Source organism: Rousettus aegyptiacus, unplaced genomic scaffold (genome assembly GCF_014176215.1).
Source record: "Rousettus aegyptiacus isolate mRouAeg1 unplaced genomic scaffold, mRouAeg1.p scaffold_m13_p_6, whole genome shotgun sequence".
Lineage (NCBI taxonomy): Eukaryota > Metazoa > Chordata > Mammalia > Chiroptera > Pteropodidae > Rousettus > Rousettus aegyptiacus.
Window position 1 is genome coordinate 113,984,725 of NW_023416309.1, and position 17,050 is coordinate 114,001,774.

At 59.1% G+C, this 17,050-nt stretch overlaps 2 protein-coding genes and 1 non-coding gene across 8 annotated transcripts; 2 read left to right on the forward strand and 1 right to left on the reverse strand.

The window, feature by feature from the left end:
- Positions 1-6: 6 nt before the first annotated feature.
- Positions 7-10,846, forward strand: ENDOV (endonuclease V). Of its 6 annotated transcripts, XM_016143304.2 has the most exons (9): positions 7-187; positions 496-667; positions 2,205-2,339; positions 2,541-2,580; positions 3,548-3,660; positions 4,553-4,621; positions 4,876-5,004; positions 6,920-6,993; positions 7,815-10,846. In XM_016143304.2, the coding sequence occupies exons 1-9, from the start codon at positions 132-134 to the stop codon at positions 7,930-7,932; spliced, it is 906 nt and encodes a 301-aa protein (XP_015998790.1). In that variant the 5' UTR covers positions 7-131; the 3' UTR covers positions 7,933-10,846. The 6 variants fall into 6 exon arrangements, with proteins under 6 accessions (XP_015998790.1, XP_036078754.1, XP_036078755.1 ...); XM_036222861.1 differs by lacking the exon at positions 4,553-4,621; XM_036222862.1 differs by lacking the exon at positions 2,205-2,339.
- Positions 10,847-15,177: 4,331 nt separating this feature from the next.
- On the forward strand, positions 15,178-16,132 carry LOC118603940 (the record flags this gene model as incomplete). The annotated part of the gene is made up of 1 exon (XM_036223366.1): positions 15,178-16,132. A coding segment is annotated over one exon (633 nt), but the record flags the coding sequence as incomplete, so codon positions are not given.
- A 32-nt stretch (positions 16,133-16,164) lies between these two features.
- Positions 16,165-16,268, reverse strand: LOC118604415. The gene has a single exon (XR_004951726.1). It is a non-coding gene; the product is annotated as a U6 spliceosomal RNA (small nuclear RNA).
- Positions 16,269-17,050: the final 782 nt, after the last annotated feature.

Consider the following 17,050-nt stretch of genomic DNA (forward strand, 5'->3'; position numbering starts at 1 on the left):
GCGACGCGCACTCGGGGCCGCCCCACGGAGCACCGCTGTGGCGACGAGGGCGGCTCGGCGCCTGCGCACGGCGTCGCCGGAAGTGACGCAGCCGGAAGTGACGCAGCCGGAAAAGGGTGCTGGGGCCGGACATGGCCCGGGAGGCGGTGCGGCGGCTACCGGAGGGAACCCTGTCTCTCTGGAAACGGTAACGGGGCCGGCAGACGAGCGCGATCCGGGGGCGCCCCCACCCCCCCGCGGCCCTGCAGCCCCCGGGCGAGGTGCGGGGACCTCGGCCCGCTCCCAGCGCGCGGGCGAGAGGCCTTGCGGGAGGGGCGGGGGGCGGGTCGGCGGCGCGCGTTTCCGGCGCCGCGTCGCGGGTCTCGGGGAGCGGAGGCGGGGAGTGAGTGGGTTGGGGGAGACGGGGGCGCCTCGAGAGAACCCCCAGCCCCGAACCTGAACGTGGCTGGCCGCTGCCAGACGGCAGGGCGCGTCTGGACGTGTGTGTCCCCTCAGGGAGCAAGCCGTGCTGAAGGCGCGCGTCGTGGACCGGGACACGGAGGCGTGGCAGCGGGACCCCGCCTTCTCAGGCCTGCTGAGGGTCGGAGGCTTGGATGTGTCCTTTGTGAAGGGCGACAGCGTCAGCGCCTGCGCCTCCCTCGTGGTGCTCAGCTACCCTAAGCTCGAGGTAACGCGCGGCACGCTGGCGAGCGGCCACCCGGCTCTCCGTGAAGCGGGGGTTCCGGGCCAGGGGACAATGTCCAGTACGATTCCATCAATAGGCTGAGGAGTCTGAGAAAAATGAAAAGACAGACAGCAAAAACTAAAGACCCCATGACTTAGGTCTGGGTGAACTCATGATCTTTACCACAAGTCGACTGTCATCTGGGGTCCCGTCTTTGACCCGCAGGGACAAGGCCCAAGCTGGAAACCACTGTCTTCCAGTCCCCTCATGTCCAGTCACACACCTGTTCTGTGTTTTAGTTTTTGTCATTCTGCCTCTTAAATGTCGCTGGAGTCAGTCTCGTCTGCATTCGGCCGCCTTTTCCCTGCGGTCACCCCTCCTGGAGGTGACAGCAGAATCTTCGCTGGGCTCTGGCCTCCAGAATTGCCCTTGGCAGGCCTTTCTCCATGTTGCCGGTAGAATGATTTTCTTAAAAAGCAAATGTGATCATGTCACTACCTAGTCCACTTAAAACACTTCCGTGACGTTACTGTAAATAAAGTTTACACACACTAACAAGGCACAAAAGTCTTTGCTTAATGTGATATTGTAGGCTCGGTCCTCACCACCACCCACTCCCCGCTCTGAGGACTTCAGGTCCCTCCGACATGCCACGCGGTATCTGCCTGCCTGACCTTTGCAGTGGCATTTCCTCTCCTGGAACATTCTTCACCTAACTCTCTCCTACCCGTGTCTTATGTCCTCTAGTAAACAACGCTGACGGGTGCGGGGTTTCATGTGGGGTCTGGAGAATGGGCGCACATCCTCAGGCCATTGCGGCTGATGAAAACTCCAGGGCAAGGGCTGCCGACCCTGTGCTCTGAGGAGGTCCCTTACCATTGTGATCACGTACCACAGGGCCACCGTTCCCGTGCTGTGCAGGACTCCTCTGGAGGGCTGTGCAGAGCTGCGCATGGAAAAGCTCGCCAGCAGGGCCCGTCTTTTGGGGGGCCCTGACCTCCAGGCCTGCGTCCCCACACCTCCTGGTTCATACAGGGCTTTCCTTTCGGGGCCTCCCCTCCCTGCGCACCCATTCTCCCTCTAGCCCAGAGGTGACACTGACCCTTTTCCACGTGTCTCAAACTGGTTTGCACAGAACCAAAGCTACCTTTCTTGCGACTGCCTCTCTGGAGACCTGGCCTTTTCCTCCCGAGGCCTCTTCCGATGTAAGACGGTGCTGTCCTTGTCCCCGTTAAACTAAACATGATGCTGGCACTTTATCATGTTTGGGCCTCCCCACAGCCCACTCTGGCTCTGACTTAGAAGGTGGCAGCCCGAGGGGGGCCGGGCGCAGACAAGGTGACTTTCCAGCCACATTCGCAAGGCGATCGCCTCGTCCTCTCTTGTGCCTACTTCCCAGATAGATAATGCAGAGAAGGGGGACGTGGGGCGGGCCTGGGAGACGGGAGCTGGCATTCAGAAGGACTGCTGGGTGAAGGGGTGCAGGGAGGCTGGCGGCCCAGGCCGTGCCCCGCCCGGTGACCTGGCCACCTGGTGATAGGTGCTGTACGAGGACTGTCGCATGGTTAGCCTGACGGCCCCCTACGTGCCAGGCTTCCTGGCCTTCCGAGAGGGGCCCTTCCTGGTGGACGCAGTACAGCGGCTGCAGGAGAAGGAGCCCCACCTGAGTCCCCAGGCAGGTACCTCTGAGGGCCACTCATGGCAGGGAGAGGCCTGAGGAGCTTCCTGGAGAAGCCGCGCTTTGCCCTGAGGGTTGGGGGTGGGACTGTAGAAAACTGGCCTCAGCATGGCGTCCCCACCTTCCCTGCTCCAGGATGTCCCCGCCGGTGGGCGGTGGGCAGTCCCATGACTGCGACTTTCCTTGTGACCCTTCCAGGTCCTTCTCGTTGATGGGAATGGGGTGCTCCACCCCCGAGGTAATCCTGCTCCTGAGAGACTGGGCCCAGGAGGGCCGTGGGAGAGGGGTCCAGGGCGGGCGCTTCCGACAGGCCCTCGCAGGTCGCCTACACTGTGCTCAAGACTGGCCTGACAGCTCCTTGGGCCTGCTTTCCTGGTCGGGGCCACCAGTAAAGAACACCAGCTTCTCTTCACCCCCATTCCTCCCTGCTCCCAGGGCCTACCCCTAGGCCCTTGTCTTCGCCAACCTCAGGGGCCGTTGTCCCATATAGACCAGACCACCCCCAGAAGTCACAGGCTGGAGCTGAGCTGGCCTGTTCTGCTGGTGCCCGTCCAAACCAGACGGGAACAGACAGGGGTCCCCCTCCCCGCGGGCCCTGGGAAACCTGCACCCTGACTGCTGGGGCCCTGGCCCAGGGTGGACCCGAGGGAGATGTGCTGCTTCACCCCCAGCTGTGAACCTGGGGTCCGGCGGAGGAGTGTTAGGCCTCTCAGCTGCTGCGCTGGGTCCAGAACCAAAGGGTGGACATGGGTTCAGAACCAAAGGGTGGACATATGCCACCATGGACACTAGTGTGGGACCAGCAGGCCACCCTTCGGACGAGCCCCCTGGCACTGCATGTTGGCAGCGAGGGATGGACATAGAGCCAGAAGCCGGACGGTGGCCACAAAGGGGAGAGGAGGTTGAAGGTGTTAGAAATGGAAGGAGAGACGAGGTGAGGTCCTGTGAGTGTGCTGAGCGGGCACCTAAGTGCTCAGGGAGAGGTGTCCTCTATCCAGCGTGACACCCGTGAGATCAGGGCCACGCCCAAGGTCAGGCTGGGCCTGGCAGTCTTGTCGCCGCAGCTCTCGGCCAGTGACAGGCCTCTGTCCACTTGGGGAAACTTGCTGAGGCTCTAGTTTGTCCCTAGTCCCCATGGTATCCCGAGACTGCTTGGCTCAGTGTGCCCCACCCCCCGCACCCCCATCACTCCTCCATCCCTGTAGGCTTCGGGGTGGCCTGCCACCTCGGTGTCCACACAGACCTGCCCAGCATCGGGGTAGCCAAGAAACTCCTGCAGGTGGATGGGCTAGAGAACAACGCCTTACACAAGGAGAAGGTGAGCCAGCCCATGGGGCGCGCGGCCCAGACAGTGCCAGCCTGGGTCAGCCCCAGGGACAGGCACCGGAGAACACCGAGCTCCGGGGTAGCCTTGCCTGTCGATGCTCTCATCCCCGCCCTGGGTCCCCCGTGTGTTCCCTGTGGGTGCTGGAACCTCGCGGGGCGCCCTCCAGGCTCCTCGCGCAGCCTCTCTGCTGCCGAGTTGCCCACGTGGGGGGCTCGGCCTCTGGTGCTCAGGCCAAGCCTGGCCGGGCCGTTTGGGAGCCTGCGCTGAGCTCCGCTCTTCCCCACCCTGTCCCAGCGTCTCCCTCCTCTGCCCCAACTTCCCTACCAGCGGTTGGCACTGGGATCATTAAGTCCCCCTCCACAGGGAGGCAGCGAGCGACATGATGGCACTGTCACTGGACAGCAGACTCTGAGGACAGAGCACACCTGTCTCGTTCCTCCAGCCTCTCACCAAGTGGGCCAGTCCCTACTCCCCAAAAAAGTCTATTAGGTTGAATCAAATGTGCCCAAATTCCTAGCAGCAGAGAAAGTTGCAGGAAATAGTGGTCTCTGTTCAGTTGGGACCCAGTGGCCAGAGGATCCACCAGCCTAGCTTGGTGGGTAGGCTGCTGCCCCCGCTTCAGGCGCTGGCTTTCTCTACCCTAGAGCAGGGAGGAGAAAGCCGAGTTTGCCTGGCCAGTGTGGCACAGTGCCATGGGCTGTGTGCCCTGGACGTGAGGTCTACTCACGGGACGAGTGCGCACAGCCATCGGCGCTCGGCCTCACCTGGGCTGCAGCACGTGCACGGAATCGGGCGTGCCTCGCCCAGCAGCTGCTCGTGTTGTAAAGACGAATAGGTCCTCCACCAAGAAGAGATGTTTTTCTGAGCTTTTCCTGTTTCCCAGATACGCCTGCTGCAGGCTGGAGGAGACACGTTCCCTCTGACGGGAGGCTCCGGGGCCGTCCTGGGCATGGTGAGTCAGCGGGGTGCCGGCGAGCATCGTAGACTCACGTGTGCCCAGACGCGTACACCAGACGCCGGCCGAGGCTCCGCCTCTTCCCGCCATTCGGCCCGGCCTGGGTGTGCCCCACACCTTGATTTCCTCTTGTGTCCTTGCTCACCCACCCTGTCCCAGAGCAGGCAGCAGGAAGGTGCCCAAGAGTGCTGCAGGTCCCCCCAGTCTCCCTCCTGCCACCTGAGACCCTGACCTCACTTTCTTTGTCCCAGGCCCTGAGGAGCCACGACCACAGCACCAAGCCTCTCTACGTCTCAGTGGGCCACAAGATGAGCCTGGAGGCCGCCGTGCGTCTCGTCCGCAGCTGCTGCAGATTTCGGATCCCGGAGCCCGTGCGCCAGGTGGGTGGGCCAGCGCGCAGGCCCGCTTGTCCTGTGCCCACAGCGAGCCGTCCAGGGTGCAGTGTGGCGATGCGAGGACAAGTCTGCCCGCGCCTGCGGGACAGTCTGGTTGGGCTGCATTGGGCTCTCCTGGGAGAGGAGGGCACTGGAGGACGCAGGCCCGGGAGCTCAGCCCGGGGCATCCTCTGCGCTCCTGCCCACAGCCGCTCAGCTTCCTGCGTCTGGTACCAGGGCCACTGGGAGATTCAGCTGATGTCAGCTCAGGTGGTAGGCCATCAGTGGCCGGTTCCAGGGCCCTGGCTCTGCCTCACGGGTCCCAGGGAGCCTTGTCACCCTGCTGCGCATAGCCACGGCCACTTCCTCTGGGCCTGGGACCCACGCTGGCTGCTGATGTGCGGGCGGCCTCCAGGTGGCAGCAGCAGGCCGCGCAGCGCCGCTCTCAGCCCCTGCTGAGGGCCAGGCCTCCAGGGTGGCTTCTGGGGACCGACTCGCCAAGTGTCCACTGACCAGGACCACAGCGCCAAGCCCCTCTCTGCCTCGCTCTCTCCCTGTCCAGGGTTCGGAGGTGCGTGGGTTCCCAAGCTTGTGACATGCGTCCTGGCTCCAGGAGGCCTTTCCTCCTCCATTCCCCCCAGCTATATGACCTTGGGGTAGAATTTTCCCCAAGCCCTCAGAGCCAGGGACTGGGGCAGGTCTCTGTCCCCTTCCCTTCTCAGTTTGCCTAAGACAGTGGCCCCCTCCTCACCACAAGGGGATAGCCTCTAAGATGCCTTGGGCACCTCAGAAGCGGGCAGGGACTGTGTGTCTAGCCCTGGAGAAAAGTTTGCCGAATTCCTAGGCCTACATTCTCAAGGGAGAAATGTCAGCCATTTGTTCCTGGGAGCCCACGGTCCCTGTCACTTCTGGGAGTGGGGGTGCGACCCCATCTAGCAGCCCTGGCTGGCTGTTGGTCTGTTTCTTTCTTGCGTTCAGGGTTCTGTTAACACTGTCCTCCCGACTCTGTCCTGGGCAGGGTAGAGGGCTGGTCAGTGCCTACTCCCCCTCCATGGTGTCCACAGGTCCCCCACCCCGGGCCACTGAGGAGGCTGCTTGCTCTAAGGCTTGTCCTCCCCCCAGTGCCAAGCCTGGGCTCTGCCCGGCCAGATTGGGCCAGGCCACTGCAGGGGAAGGTAGGCACTGCCTCGCTTCTCTCACGGGGCGCCTTCCCACCTGCCTGCTTGGCTGCTCACCCTGAGGCAGAGGCGGCCTGCGGGAATTAGCTGTCATGTCGTGGCGTCATGCAGTCAAGTGGGGCTAAGCCCATCTGAGCTGGGATCAGGGGCCTCCTTGAGGCCAGGCACCCCGGACGGGGGTCATCACGTGGCAGACCCCAGCAGCAAGGTCCAGGGATGTCCCTCCCCTGGGATCTGCCTTCACTCCAGCCGGCAGCCCACATCTCTTATCGTTCCAGTGACTTTACAGAACTTTTCATAGATATCTCCCTAGGGATAGGGCCACAGCTGACACTACATGGGGAGACAAACAGTGACCCAAAAGTGAGGACAGGTAAGCTGGGCCGAGGAGAGCTGCGGGTAAGATCGTTTAAGCAGAGGGACCTCTGGCTCAAGCGAAACCTGCAGGGAAGGCCCAGCTGTAAACCAATGAAAAGCTGAGTGACCGCAGCTGAAACCTGGGAGGGACCCAGGACTCCCCTCCTCACGCTGTTCACTCAGACCTTTGGAGGACCCGACCAGAAGGCCTGGCATTCCGTCCCCTACACCCTCCTAGGACTGTCACTCCTTGTCTTGAAGGCTGGGCCTGCGATGGCCTGGGTCACCTGGGCTTTCTCAGGAGGGAGTGACAGCAGGTGGGGCTCGTCCAGGGCCAGCTCAGGACCGCAGCCACCACCCCTTACTCGAGCCACCCCTCTCCCCAGGCCGACATCCGCTCCCGAGACTATATCCGCAGGACCCTGGGAGGCCCCGGGCCCCCCGCACAGGGGCAGGAGAGGTGAGCGCTGGGCTGGGCAGTCGGTGAGGAGTCCTTGGCGAGCCCCGCCTGGAGCTGCGTCTGTGGACTCAGTCTCCCCTGCTGCAGCATGCCCTGGGCCAGGCGGGGGACGCAGTTTACTTGAAGGGACAGGAGGGTTGAGTCAGCCAGAGGAGGGCCTGAGCAGACATCATCTCCCGCAGGAACCCCAGAAAAGCCCAAGGCCCACCCCCCACAGGGCAGCCCCACCTGCTTGGGCCACATTTGTGAGGTGGCTGGGGTGAGGACCACAGAAAGGGCTTGGGGGGTCTGAGGGGCCAGCTTATCTGGCTGGATGACCAGCTGTGTCATTCACAATCTCTGAGCCTCAGTTTCCTCATCTGTGTGGCAGGGACAGAGATTTTTACCCTCCCATTTCCTGTGAGAAAAGCTGAGATGGGTAGTCACCCTCATCGGTGACTGGTTATTTAATCCTGACAGTACCCTGCCACAGCACAGATACTGCGACCCACTCTGCAGGTGGGGAAACTGAGGCAGAGCACCGATGAGTAGCAGACGGTTTCAGTTGGCAACCTGGGTTCAGAGCCTGGCCTCTGACCCCCAGCCAGGGACTTGCCCCACCCCCACCCACCTCCCACCCCCCACCCCCGTTCCCCAGGGGCGTTACCTGTGGCCATCAGGCCTGGCTAAGCTGCTTTGTGAATGGGGAAAGGTGTGGCAGGGTCCCCAGAGCTCTCCTGGGGGTGAGGACTGGCCACCTGCCGCAGGCCGACCTGGCCTAGGCCGTCACAGGCCCTGAGGGTCCAGGGCTTGATGCTGCTCCTTCTCCATATCCTTACCAGGAGCCGGAAAGCACAGAGACCAAAGACATGCCTCCAGGGAGGCTCAGAAGAGCCCACCCACAGTCAAGGCCCTAGGACCCATCCAGAAGCCTCAGACCCAGGCGCCCAGGAGCAGTAGGACAAGGGGCAGGGCTGGAGCTGGGCACCCTGAAGACTGGCCACCTGCCACCTGCTCCAGCCTCAGGCACAAACCCCAGGGGCTCCTCTGTAGGTATCGGGGCAGCCGTCCCTGAACAGCACGCCCAGGCACTGAGGACACAGCGGGCACAGTTCCGATGGACCGTGTGGCTGCCCCTTCTCCACGATCACGGTCAAGCGGCCTGGAGCGGCCTCAGCGTAAGATGGATCTCGTGCCAAGGAGTGCCAGGCCCAGAACAGTGTGGCGGGAATTGTGGGCTCGTGGGGGCTGGTGTTTTCGTTTTTTCTGAAGGTGCCCTGGTGGTTAGCGGCAGCCAAGCCGTACATATGTCCACAGCTTCTGCTCCGTCTCCTTTTGGTACACGTGCCGCTGACTGGAGATTTTGTTTTCCGTGCATTTTTAGACCAGCCTCCTCCCCGCAGTCTCACTAAGCTGCCTATGCCCAGACCCAGGAGTGTCCGAGCTGCCATTGGCCCCTGTTGGCTGGGCCCCTGGCTGCCCAGCCCACCTTCCAGCCTGCTGCTGCTGGCGCAGCTGGGCCGCAGTGCGGGAGGACATCTCAGCCCGAGAGGGCCTGAGGGTGGGGGACACCGAGAGGCAGTCCTCAGGGTCAAAGGCGCGGAGCTCCACCCCCCGTCCTGCCAACACAGCACCCTCCCCCGCCTGCCCACCCAAAGGCCTGCTATGCAAAAAGTTCTGTGCCCCTGTCCTGACCACTTCTCAGCGTGGGCCGTACCGGCAGCCCCAGCCCTCCACCACCAGCTCGCCCCTCTACCCCCCATGCTCACTAAGGAGCCTGGAACTGGCTAAGAGGAGGCCTTGTCCTCACCCTGCCTCCCAGGAGGGAGCTGGCCATGGGATGGGCAGCCTGGGACGGAAACCCAGGAGGCCAGGCCGTCTGCACACCCTCTGTGACCCCTTCTATGTCTTCGTGATGAGAAGGGAGCTCTCCAGGGCCTGGACCCTGGGTGGAGCAGAGGGGACCGCAAGCAAGGCAGACTTGTTCAGGCCAGTGGTGCTGCCCCCCTTCCCCTCGAGCTGCTGCAGCCCCTTCGTGAGGCAGGGTCAGGGCTGCCCCACTCGATGCAGTAGCCCCTATTCAAGGCATTCCAGTTGGTGCCGGGTGCAGAGGGCCTGCTGGGCCACCAGGTACTTCCGGGGCTCCACTCTGGCCCACCGTGGAGAGCAGGTTCGGCCATGTTCCACAGTGCCTTCAAGGGGATTCCCGTAGGCAAGAATGACCATCCTCTGACCTCCCACCTTGCTCATGCTGCCTCCCCAGATGTCCCCTGACCTCTCACTCTCCCAGTCCTGGGACTGCGCCCCAGCTCCTCACAGCAGGGCTGCACAGGGTGCTCCAGGACACCCCACCCCAGGAGGCCTTCCCCTGCTCAGAGCCACTCGGGAGCCCAGGGTGGAAGCCAGGCAGAGCTGCCTATGCCTGCTGCTGCCTGCCGCCTGGCCTTGGCACAGCCAGGGGGACACCTGTCCTGCCTTACCATGCAGCTGTGCCCTGTGCAGAGTGGGCAGAGCACAGAGCCCAGCACGCACTTCTCCATAAGGGGAGTGACAACATTCAAAGAAACGGGGCCTGCAGAGGCCATCGGTCTACTCGGCTATGCCTACTCCATCGATGGGGAGGGAACCAGAAGGAAAAGGGGTCCTCATCTACCAAGCCCCCCAGCCCCCAGAATGTGGGCCTGCAGTAGCGCCCCCTGGAGCCCACCTCTGATGGACTTTTGGAGGTGGCCATGGCTGCCTATGGGGGCAGGAGTCGGCTTCTGCTAAAAGCCACTGGTTCCTCAGTGACCACGGGGGTCAAGTGGGCCCCCAGGCTACAAGCATGGCCATGCAGAGTGCATGGTCTCTTCTGTGGGGGTCCGCCATCCTCTTGGAACCCTCCCCAGCGAGGAGCAGGCCAGAACCTGGACATGAGTTTGCAGACAACCTGGGTAATTTTTGTTCGGAGATTGAAGTTACTTAACAAAGGTCACCATTTTAAACATTTTTTTAAGTACGATTAAGTGGTTTTTGGTATATGCAAAATCTTGTGGCACTGTCACAACTATCTAGTTCCAGAATTTTCCATTGCCTCAGGTAATGAAACTCAAGTCCCCATCAGCAGTCGCTCTCCAGCCCCCCACCCCCAGCTCCTGGCCCCCACTAATCGGCTTTCCATCTCTGGACTTGCCTGTTCTAGTTACCTCATTGGACCTGAGTCACACAGCGTGTGACCTTCCTGTCTGGCTTCTCTCCTCAGCACGATGTTTTCAAGGTTCGCTCGTGTTGGTACTTTTTACAGCTGAGTGATAGTGCACTGTGCGGGTAGACCACGTGTTCATCCATGCATCATGTTGATGGACATTCGGGTGGTTGCTCTTTGGGGCTATTATGAATAATTCCACTATGAACATTGATGTACAAGTTTGTGAACTTATGTTTTTAGGTCTCTTGGGTGTCCGCCTAAGAGCAGACTTTCTGGGTCATGTGGCGACTAACTTGCCGACAATAGCCATGCCGTTCACGGCAGCGCCACCACCAGCACGGCGTGCCTGTTTCTCCGCGTCCTCACCCACGTTTGTTATATCGTCTGTCTGATTCTGGCCAACTCGGTGCCAGGCCAGGCTATCTCATTCTGGTTTGGTTCGTGCTTCCCTGATACCCAGTGTTGCCGAACATCCTTTCACGTGCTCATTGGCCATTTATTTGTCTTGGGAGACGTGTCTGCTCAAAGTTTTTGTCTTTTTTAAAAGGGTATTGTTTGTCCTTGGATTGTTTGCCGTTGCGCTTTGGGAGCTCTTTACATGTTCTGGACATGAGACCCTTTTCAAAAATCAGAAGCCAGTTGTATTTCATAATTTATAAATAAATTCTATTCTGGATTGTCTTTCCATTTCCTTGATAGTGTCCTTTGATGCATTAAAGTTTTTACATTTAATGAAGTCCAAGTTATCTACTTTTCATTGGTTGCTTGTGCTTTTGGTGTCATTGAAAAAACCTTTGCTTAATCCCAGGTCACCAGGCTCTCCTGTTTCCTTCTAAGGGTTTTATAGTTCCAGCTCTTATGTTAGATCTTTGACCCGTTTTGAATTCATTTTTGTAGGTAGCTTTTTGGGATCCTTTGCAATTCTCTATGAATATTAGGACCAGCTGATCAACTTGGGGGAGCATTGCCATCCTAATTTTAAGACAGTGACTGAACATGAGGTGTCTTTTCATTTATTTAGATCTTCATTCAACGATATTTTGTAGTTCTCAATAGACAAGTTTTGCAATTCCTTCCGTTTATGTCTATGTGTTTTATTTTTGACGCTGTTGTGAATGGAATTGTTTTAATTTCATTTTTTGGATTGTTCATTGCCAGTGTATTGAAATACAACCGATTTTTGTATCTTGTATCTGCAGCTTTGCTGTACTCATTGACTCTGTGTGTGCACGTGTGTGTGCTTTAGGGTTTTCTGTACATGAGGTCATGTCTTCTGTGAATAGAGATAGTTTTGCTGCTTCTTTTCCAGTCCGGGTGCCTTTTCTTTCTTTTCGTGCCCAGCTGTCCCGAGTAGGTCCTCCAGTACCACGTTGAACAGAAGTGAAGAGAGGAGACATCCTTGTCTCATTCCCGATCTTAGGGGGGGACATTTCAGTCCTTCGCCATTGAGTGTGACATTAGCAGTGGGCTTTTCCGAGATGCCTCGTGTCAGTTTGAGGAAGTTCTCTTCTATCCCCGGATAGCTGAGTGTCTTTATCAGTGATGGATTTGTCAAATGCTTTTTCCACACCTGTGGAAATGGTTGTCATCCTTCATCTTTTCACGTGATGTGTTATATGGCTTGGTTTTCACATTTTGAGCCCCTCTTGCGTCTCTGGACTGCATCCCACTTGGTCATGGTGTATTGTAATCCTTTCGGTGCTGCTGAGTTCAGGTATTTTGTTGAGGATTTCTGCATCTGTATTCATAAACGATATTGGTCTGTAGTTTTCTTGTGATGTCTTTCTCTGACTTTGATATGAAGGTGACACTGGCCTCATAGAAGAATTGGGACGTGTCCCTCTTCTGTTTTTTGGAAGAGTTTGCAAGGGATTGGTGTCGATCCTTGTTGAAGTCTCCAGTAGAATTCACCAGTGGAGCCATCTGGCCCTGAGCTTTTCTTTGTCAGGAGGTGAGTTGATTACTGATTCAATCTCTTTATTTGTTATAGGTCTATGAACACTTTCTATTTCTTCTTGAATCAGTTGGTAGTTTGTGTGTTTCTAGGAGTTTGTCCCTTTCATCCAGATTACTTAATGAGTTGGCCTACACAATTCATGATATTTTCTATTTCTGTAAATGTGGTAGTGTCCCCACTTTCTTTCCTGATTTTAGTCATTTGAGTTCATTTTTGGGGTCAGTCTCTGGTTGTGAGTGGTTTCTAAGGAGCCCCCTCCCCACCCCCAAGATTCCCCAGCAATGACCCTGGGCTTAGAGTGAGGGATGGGAAGGCAGAGTCCGCTGCAGGAACCAGAGGGTCAGAGCTCAACCCACATCCGCCTTCAAGTGCTTCCGGCTCCCCCCAAGCAGGCCAGCCTCCAAATGTGCAAATCCAACCCCATCGGAAACCAGTTATGGCCCCACTAAGTCCTCAGCCCGGCCTCAGGGAGTGGGGTCCAGGAGCTCAGTTGGCAGGCAGCAGAGCGTGGGCGTTGAGCTTGGCAAGGAAGGCTGGTGAAGAGGGCTCTGGACCCTGGTCACAGCCTTAGGGAAGGAAACCCACAGGCTCCTCAGGCCTGTCCCGTGGCCACACCATGGCCGCATCGGAGAGGAGCAGAAAGCCTTCAGTGGCTTGCTGAGTCCGGCCCACACAGAGGGCGTGGATTCAAGGCAGAGCTGCTCAGGGAGCCAGGTGTGGGGGAGCAGGAGTCGAGGGCTAGGCGTGGGGCAGGCTCGGGGTTCAAGTGGAGGGGTGGCAGTGGGGTGTGGGCGGGGCACAGAAGCAACTAGAAGGCACTGAGGTGGGACCCGGACCTGCTGGTCAGGGTCATTCAGGGGAGACCCATAATGCAGCAGGGTCAGGGTGGGGCAGGGGCCTTCGGAGTGGCACGTCCTGCCCCCCACTGGGTTCTGAAGGGCCTGTGGGAGTCCTAAGTGCGGTGGCCTCTCAGCTTCTCACAGAACCTTAAAAATAGGGCCGAGGTGGTGTGTGTCTGCACAGCCTGCCCCGGAGCCAAGAATAAGTCCCGAACCACTCAATAATTCAAGTTGGATCCAAATAGATTTTCCACTTAACCTGGTGGCCTCTGCGCCCCTTCAGCAAGTCCCTACCCTGCCCAGGGGCTGGGAGTGAGAGGCTCCCAGGAGGTGGAGTCGGCCTGGCCTTTGCAGGTCACGCCCTGGCCCCTCAGGGCCCGGAGTAGAGGACACTCAGCACTGGGAGGGGCCCTTAGTGAAGAGGCCCAGCCCCCACCCTAGCTGTCCCTAGGACCTCTCCCCTGCCTGCTCTCCTCAGGCAACAGGCATTGGCCTATTCAAGCCTGGGTCTGAACTGGGCTCCTTGGGCCCTCCATACCTCACCCCTCCTCCTGGGCCCCAGAGGAGCCAATTCTCTGGCTTCGTCCCCCATCCTGGTACCCACACGCACCTCAGGGTCTGTTTCCCCACCCCCTCCTGGAAGGGTCCCTGAAGCAGCTGCACCTGGGGGCTCGGGACCTGGTGAGGACAGCTAGGCTGGGGACAAGGGACCTGGGCCCTGGGTTCCAGCCCAAGGCCTCTGCACTTGCTGGGGATGGGAACATGGGGAGGGGTGCCCGCCGGTCTGGCCCATGGCCCCAGGTTCAGCCCAGCCCCAGCAGGCCTTGCTGCACTGCCCCGGCCAGGTCCTGTGTGGAGTTTTACCAAATTATTAATTAAAGGCACAGGCATGCGGCAGCGCTGACATCCAAATGAATAGCACGCTGGTAATTAGGCGAGGTGTCATGGAAATGATGGAGCGAGGCCCGCTATCCCCGGTTCACCTCCAAAGCAGCAGGACCAACTTCTCCCCGTTTCCTACCACTGCAAAGTGGCGCCGGGGGCAGGTGGGGAGTGCAGGCCAGAGGGGCCGGGACACAGCTGTTGCTGTGGACAGAGCTGGGCCCCTCTGTCTGGCTCCTCCCCACCGGACTGGGAGAAGAATGAAGAAGGGGCAGGGGAAGAGGCTCACGGGGGAGGGGTGAGGTCAGAGATGGATAGCCACGCAGACTGAGAGCAACTCAGGCAAACTGGGGAGGCAGCGGAGGGCCGTGGTTGGGGAAGGCTCAAACCCCAGGGCGTAGGGGGTCCTGCCCTGGGAGAGGACGCAGCTGCCCAGGCTCTCCCCAGGGCGCAGGGGTCCTGCGGAGAGCTGGGAGTGAGGAGCGGGCCCCGGGTGTACTGCAGCAAGTCCGCAGGCGCCTTGGGAGCCAGCCACCCCTTCCCCACCCTCCGCTCCCCTCGTTTCCCATCTCAGAGATGAACATTTTTTCCTGTCTGTATGGGTTTTGTTTGTTTGTTTGTATTTACTTCCAAATAGCATGCTAATGTCATGGGGGTTTTGTTGTTGTTGTTTTTAAGATTTAGAAATTACCCATTGACTTCCTGCTGTGGGGGCCGAGAGTCTGGGCAGCGCCTCCCGTACCCCCCACACACACCTTCCTGCCCCCGGGCTCCTCATTCGGGCCGGATCAGAATTCTGTGTGTGCCTCAGTGCTGCGCACATGCTATCCACAGCTGAGAACGGACTGTCGTCACGTCTCTTGTGCAACCTGCCGTTTTTTTCCTGGACTTAGTGAGAGCCTCGTGTTTTAGGTCTGGCTGATTTTCGACGTACCCATTACTTATTTATCCCCCAAACCTGCGATGGAAATATAAATCTCTTTTTGGCACATAAAAACAGCAGGCCATCTATGAATTTAGTTTTTTTCTTGGCGCCTGCGACAGCCGGCCTCCAAGATGGCCCCCAGTGACCCATGCCTCCTGGGTCCCTGTGGCGCTCTGGCCACCTGGAGCCCGCTGGGTCTGTAGGACAGAGGGAGATGCAGGAAAGGAGCGAAGGTGCGTCACCTCATGCTGGACTGGGAGACGCTTGGGGCTTCGCCCGATGCGTGCCCACGCGCCCTCTCGCTCTCCTCGCTCTCCCTCCCTTCCTCTCCGCCCCACCCTTGCATTGTTCATTTGGAGGGAAGTCAGTAGCCATGTCGTACGTAAGCTGTTCTGGGAAGTCCACGTGGCAGTGAACTCAGCTCACCTGCCCTTCACCGTGTGAGGGAGCCTTCTTGGAAGTGCATCCTTCAGCCCTGGTCAAGCCTTCGGATGCCCACAGCCCTGGCCATCACCTTGGCTGTGACTTCCTGAGAGACCCAGAGCCAGAACCAGCCAGCCAGCCTGCCCCCAGCCTCCTGCCCCTCAGACCCTGGACGCCTACCGTGCACCCTCAACTCGCTCCTGCATGGAATTCTTTCCCTCATGGGTCACGTGAGGGCCCGTTCGGGCTGCTCCCTCGTGTCAGTGCCGTGTGGCACCTGCTGGCCCTTCGAGAGCACGAAGATGAGCGCTGCAACCCCACCCCGCCCCCACCCCAGAAACCAGTGCCCCTCCTGGTCTTCCAGGGGAGAGACCTGGAAAAGCGGCTGTTTGGGGTTTTTTTTAACCGCCTGGAAGAATTCTTGTCCTTAAATCTTGCAGGTGCCTGTCAACAGCCTCAAGATGAACCGCACTGTCAAGTTTCATGCCGCGAGAATGCAGTTCAGGTGGGAGAGCGGAGCCCGGGTGGCCGCACTGGGCCTGCAGCGGGGGGCGGGGCGAGCCCGCCGCTGTCCGTGGTGCTGAAGCCAGTGCCGGCTCGTCGGGTCGGCCTGGCCTGGACCTGACCTGGCCAGGCCAAGGGCACCCGGCGCCTCTGCTCTGGCTTTACTCTGCTTCTTCCTGGTCCCCCCGCCCCACAAGCCTGGGCAAGCACTCCTCTGTAAGTCTTTATTTTTCACTTATTAATCTATTTTAATGGTTTTTAAGCAAGCTGCACATTTTCCTTCTGCATTGGGACCCACAAATTACGTATGTGTCCTGACTGCTGGTGTATCGTGCGGCGCCCTAGCTGACCCCTCCACATGTAGAAGCGGTTCTTGGTTCCGTTGTCACTGCTGGCTCGATTCTCAACTCTTAAAAAATAAATCTAGCAAAGCAGGTTATTGAGCTCCTATTTGACAGACTAATAATAGTTCATAAGAAATGTGGGGCACGTCACGAATTGGCGTGTCACCCTTGTGCAGGGGCCATGCCAGCCTCCTCTGCATCATTCCGATTTAGCCTGTGGGCTGCCAAAGCCGGCACCTCTGTAGCTCTCGTGCGCAGACCCCACACAGGCTCCGCGGCTGGGCTTGAGTCCCAGGGCGAGCATCTGTAGATGGCTGAGCTGAGGACTCGCCGGATCATACGTGACAGGAACTGAGTGAAACCACCTTGAGCACAAACGGAGCTCGTCAGGTCACTCGCGAGGCAGAGCTGGCTGTGCCTAGCCCGGCTGCGGCACACACCTGCTCTCTCCCTCTGTGTCGGCGCCGTCCCCAGAGGGCCCCTTCCCTCTGGGGGCCGGATGGCCAGCAGTGTCCTCAGGCTCATTTGGTCCCCTGTCGTGTTCCCAGGCAAATGCACCCCTCTATCCCAAAGGCTCCAGCGACGCCTCGAGGCCACGCCCCTCTGTTCTGGCTGGCCTGGCTTGACCCTGGTCACTGGCTGGGGGTAGTGGAATCAGCCCCCAGCCGCCTTGGGGAGGGCTGCTCAGTGGACAGCCAGCACTGTCCCTGGAAGAAGTCACCCTGGTTGGGGTAACTGAGGGAGATGCCATGACCCCAGAATGTCTTAGGACGCTTCATCCCCAGGGTCCTAGGCGAGAATCACCTGTTCTCAGCAGTGACCCGTCTTGCCTCCGGGTACTTCTCTTCCAGTGACGGCAGGGAACGGCGTGATTAAGGCTCCATTATTAACTTGCCAATCTCATTTCTGGGGCACAGACGCTGACGGCTTAGGGGACCCAGTTGGCATATAACAAGGTCTCCGTGACAAATTACTTGGGTATCAATTAACTATCTAGGGAAATGTCAAGCAGGATCC

Excerpts from the sequence above, each read along its gene's own strand:
- ENDOV (XM_016143304.2), top strand. The coding sequence starts at position 132 with ATGGCCCGGGAGGCGGTGCGGCGGCTACCGGAGGGAACCCTGTCTCTC. Across the intron at positions 2,340-2,540 it reads AGCCCCACCTGAGTCCCCAG|GTCCTTCTCGTTGATGGGAA; the intron begins GCAGGTACCTCT and ends TGACCCTTCCAG. Across the intron at positions 4,622-4,875 it reads CCGGGGCCGTCCTGGGCATG|GCCCTGAGGAGCCACGACCA; the intron begins GTGAGTCAGCGG and ends TCTTTGTCCCAG.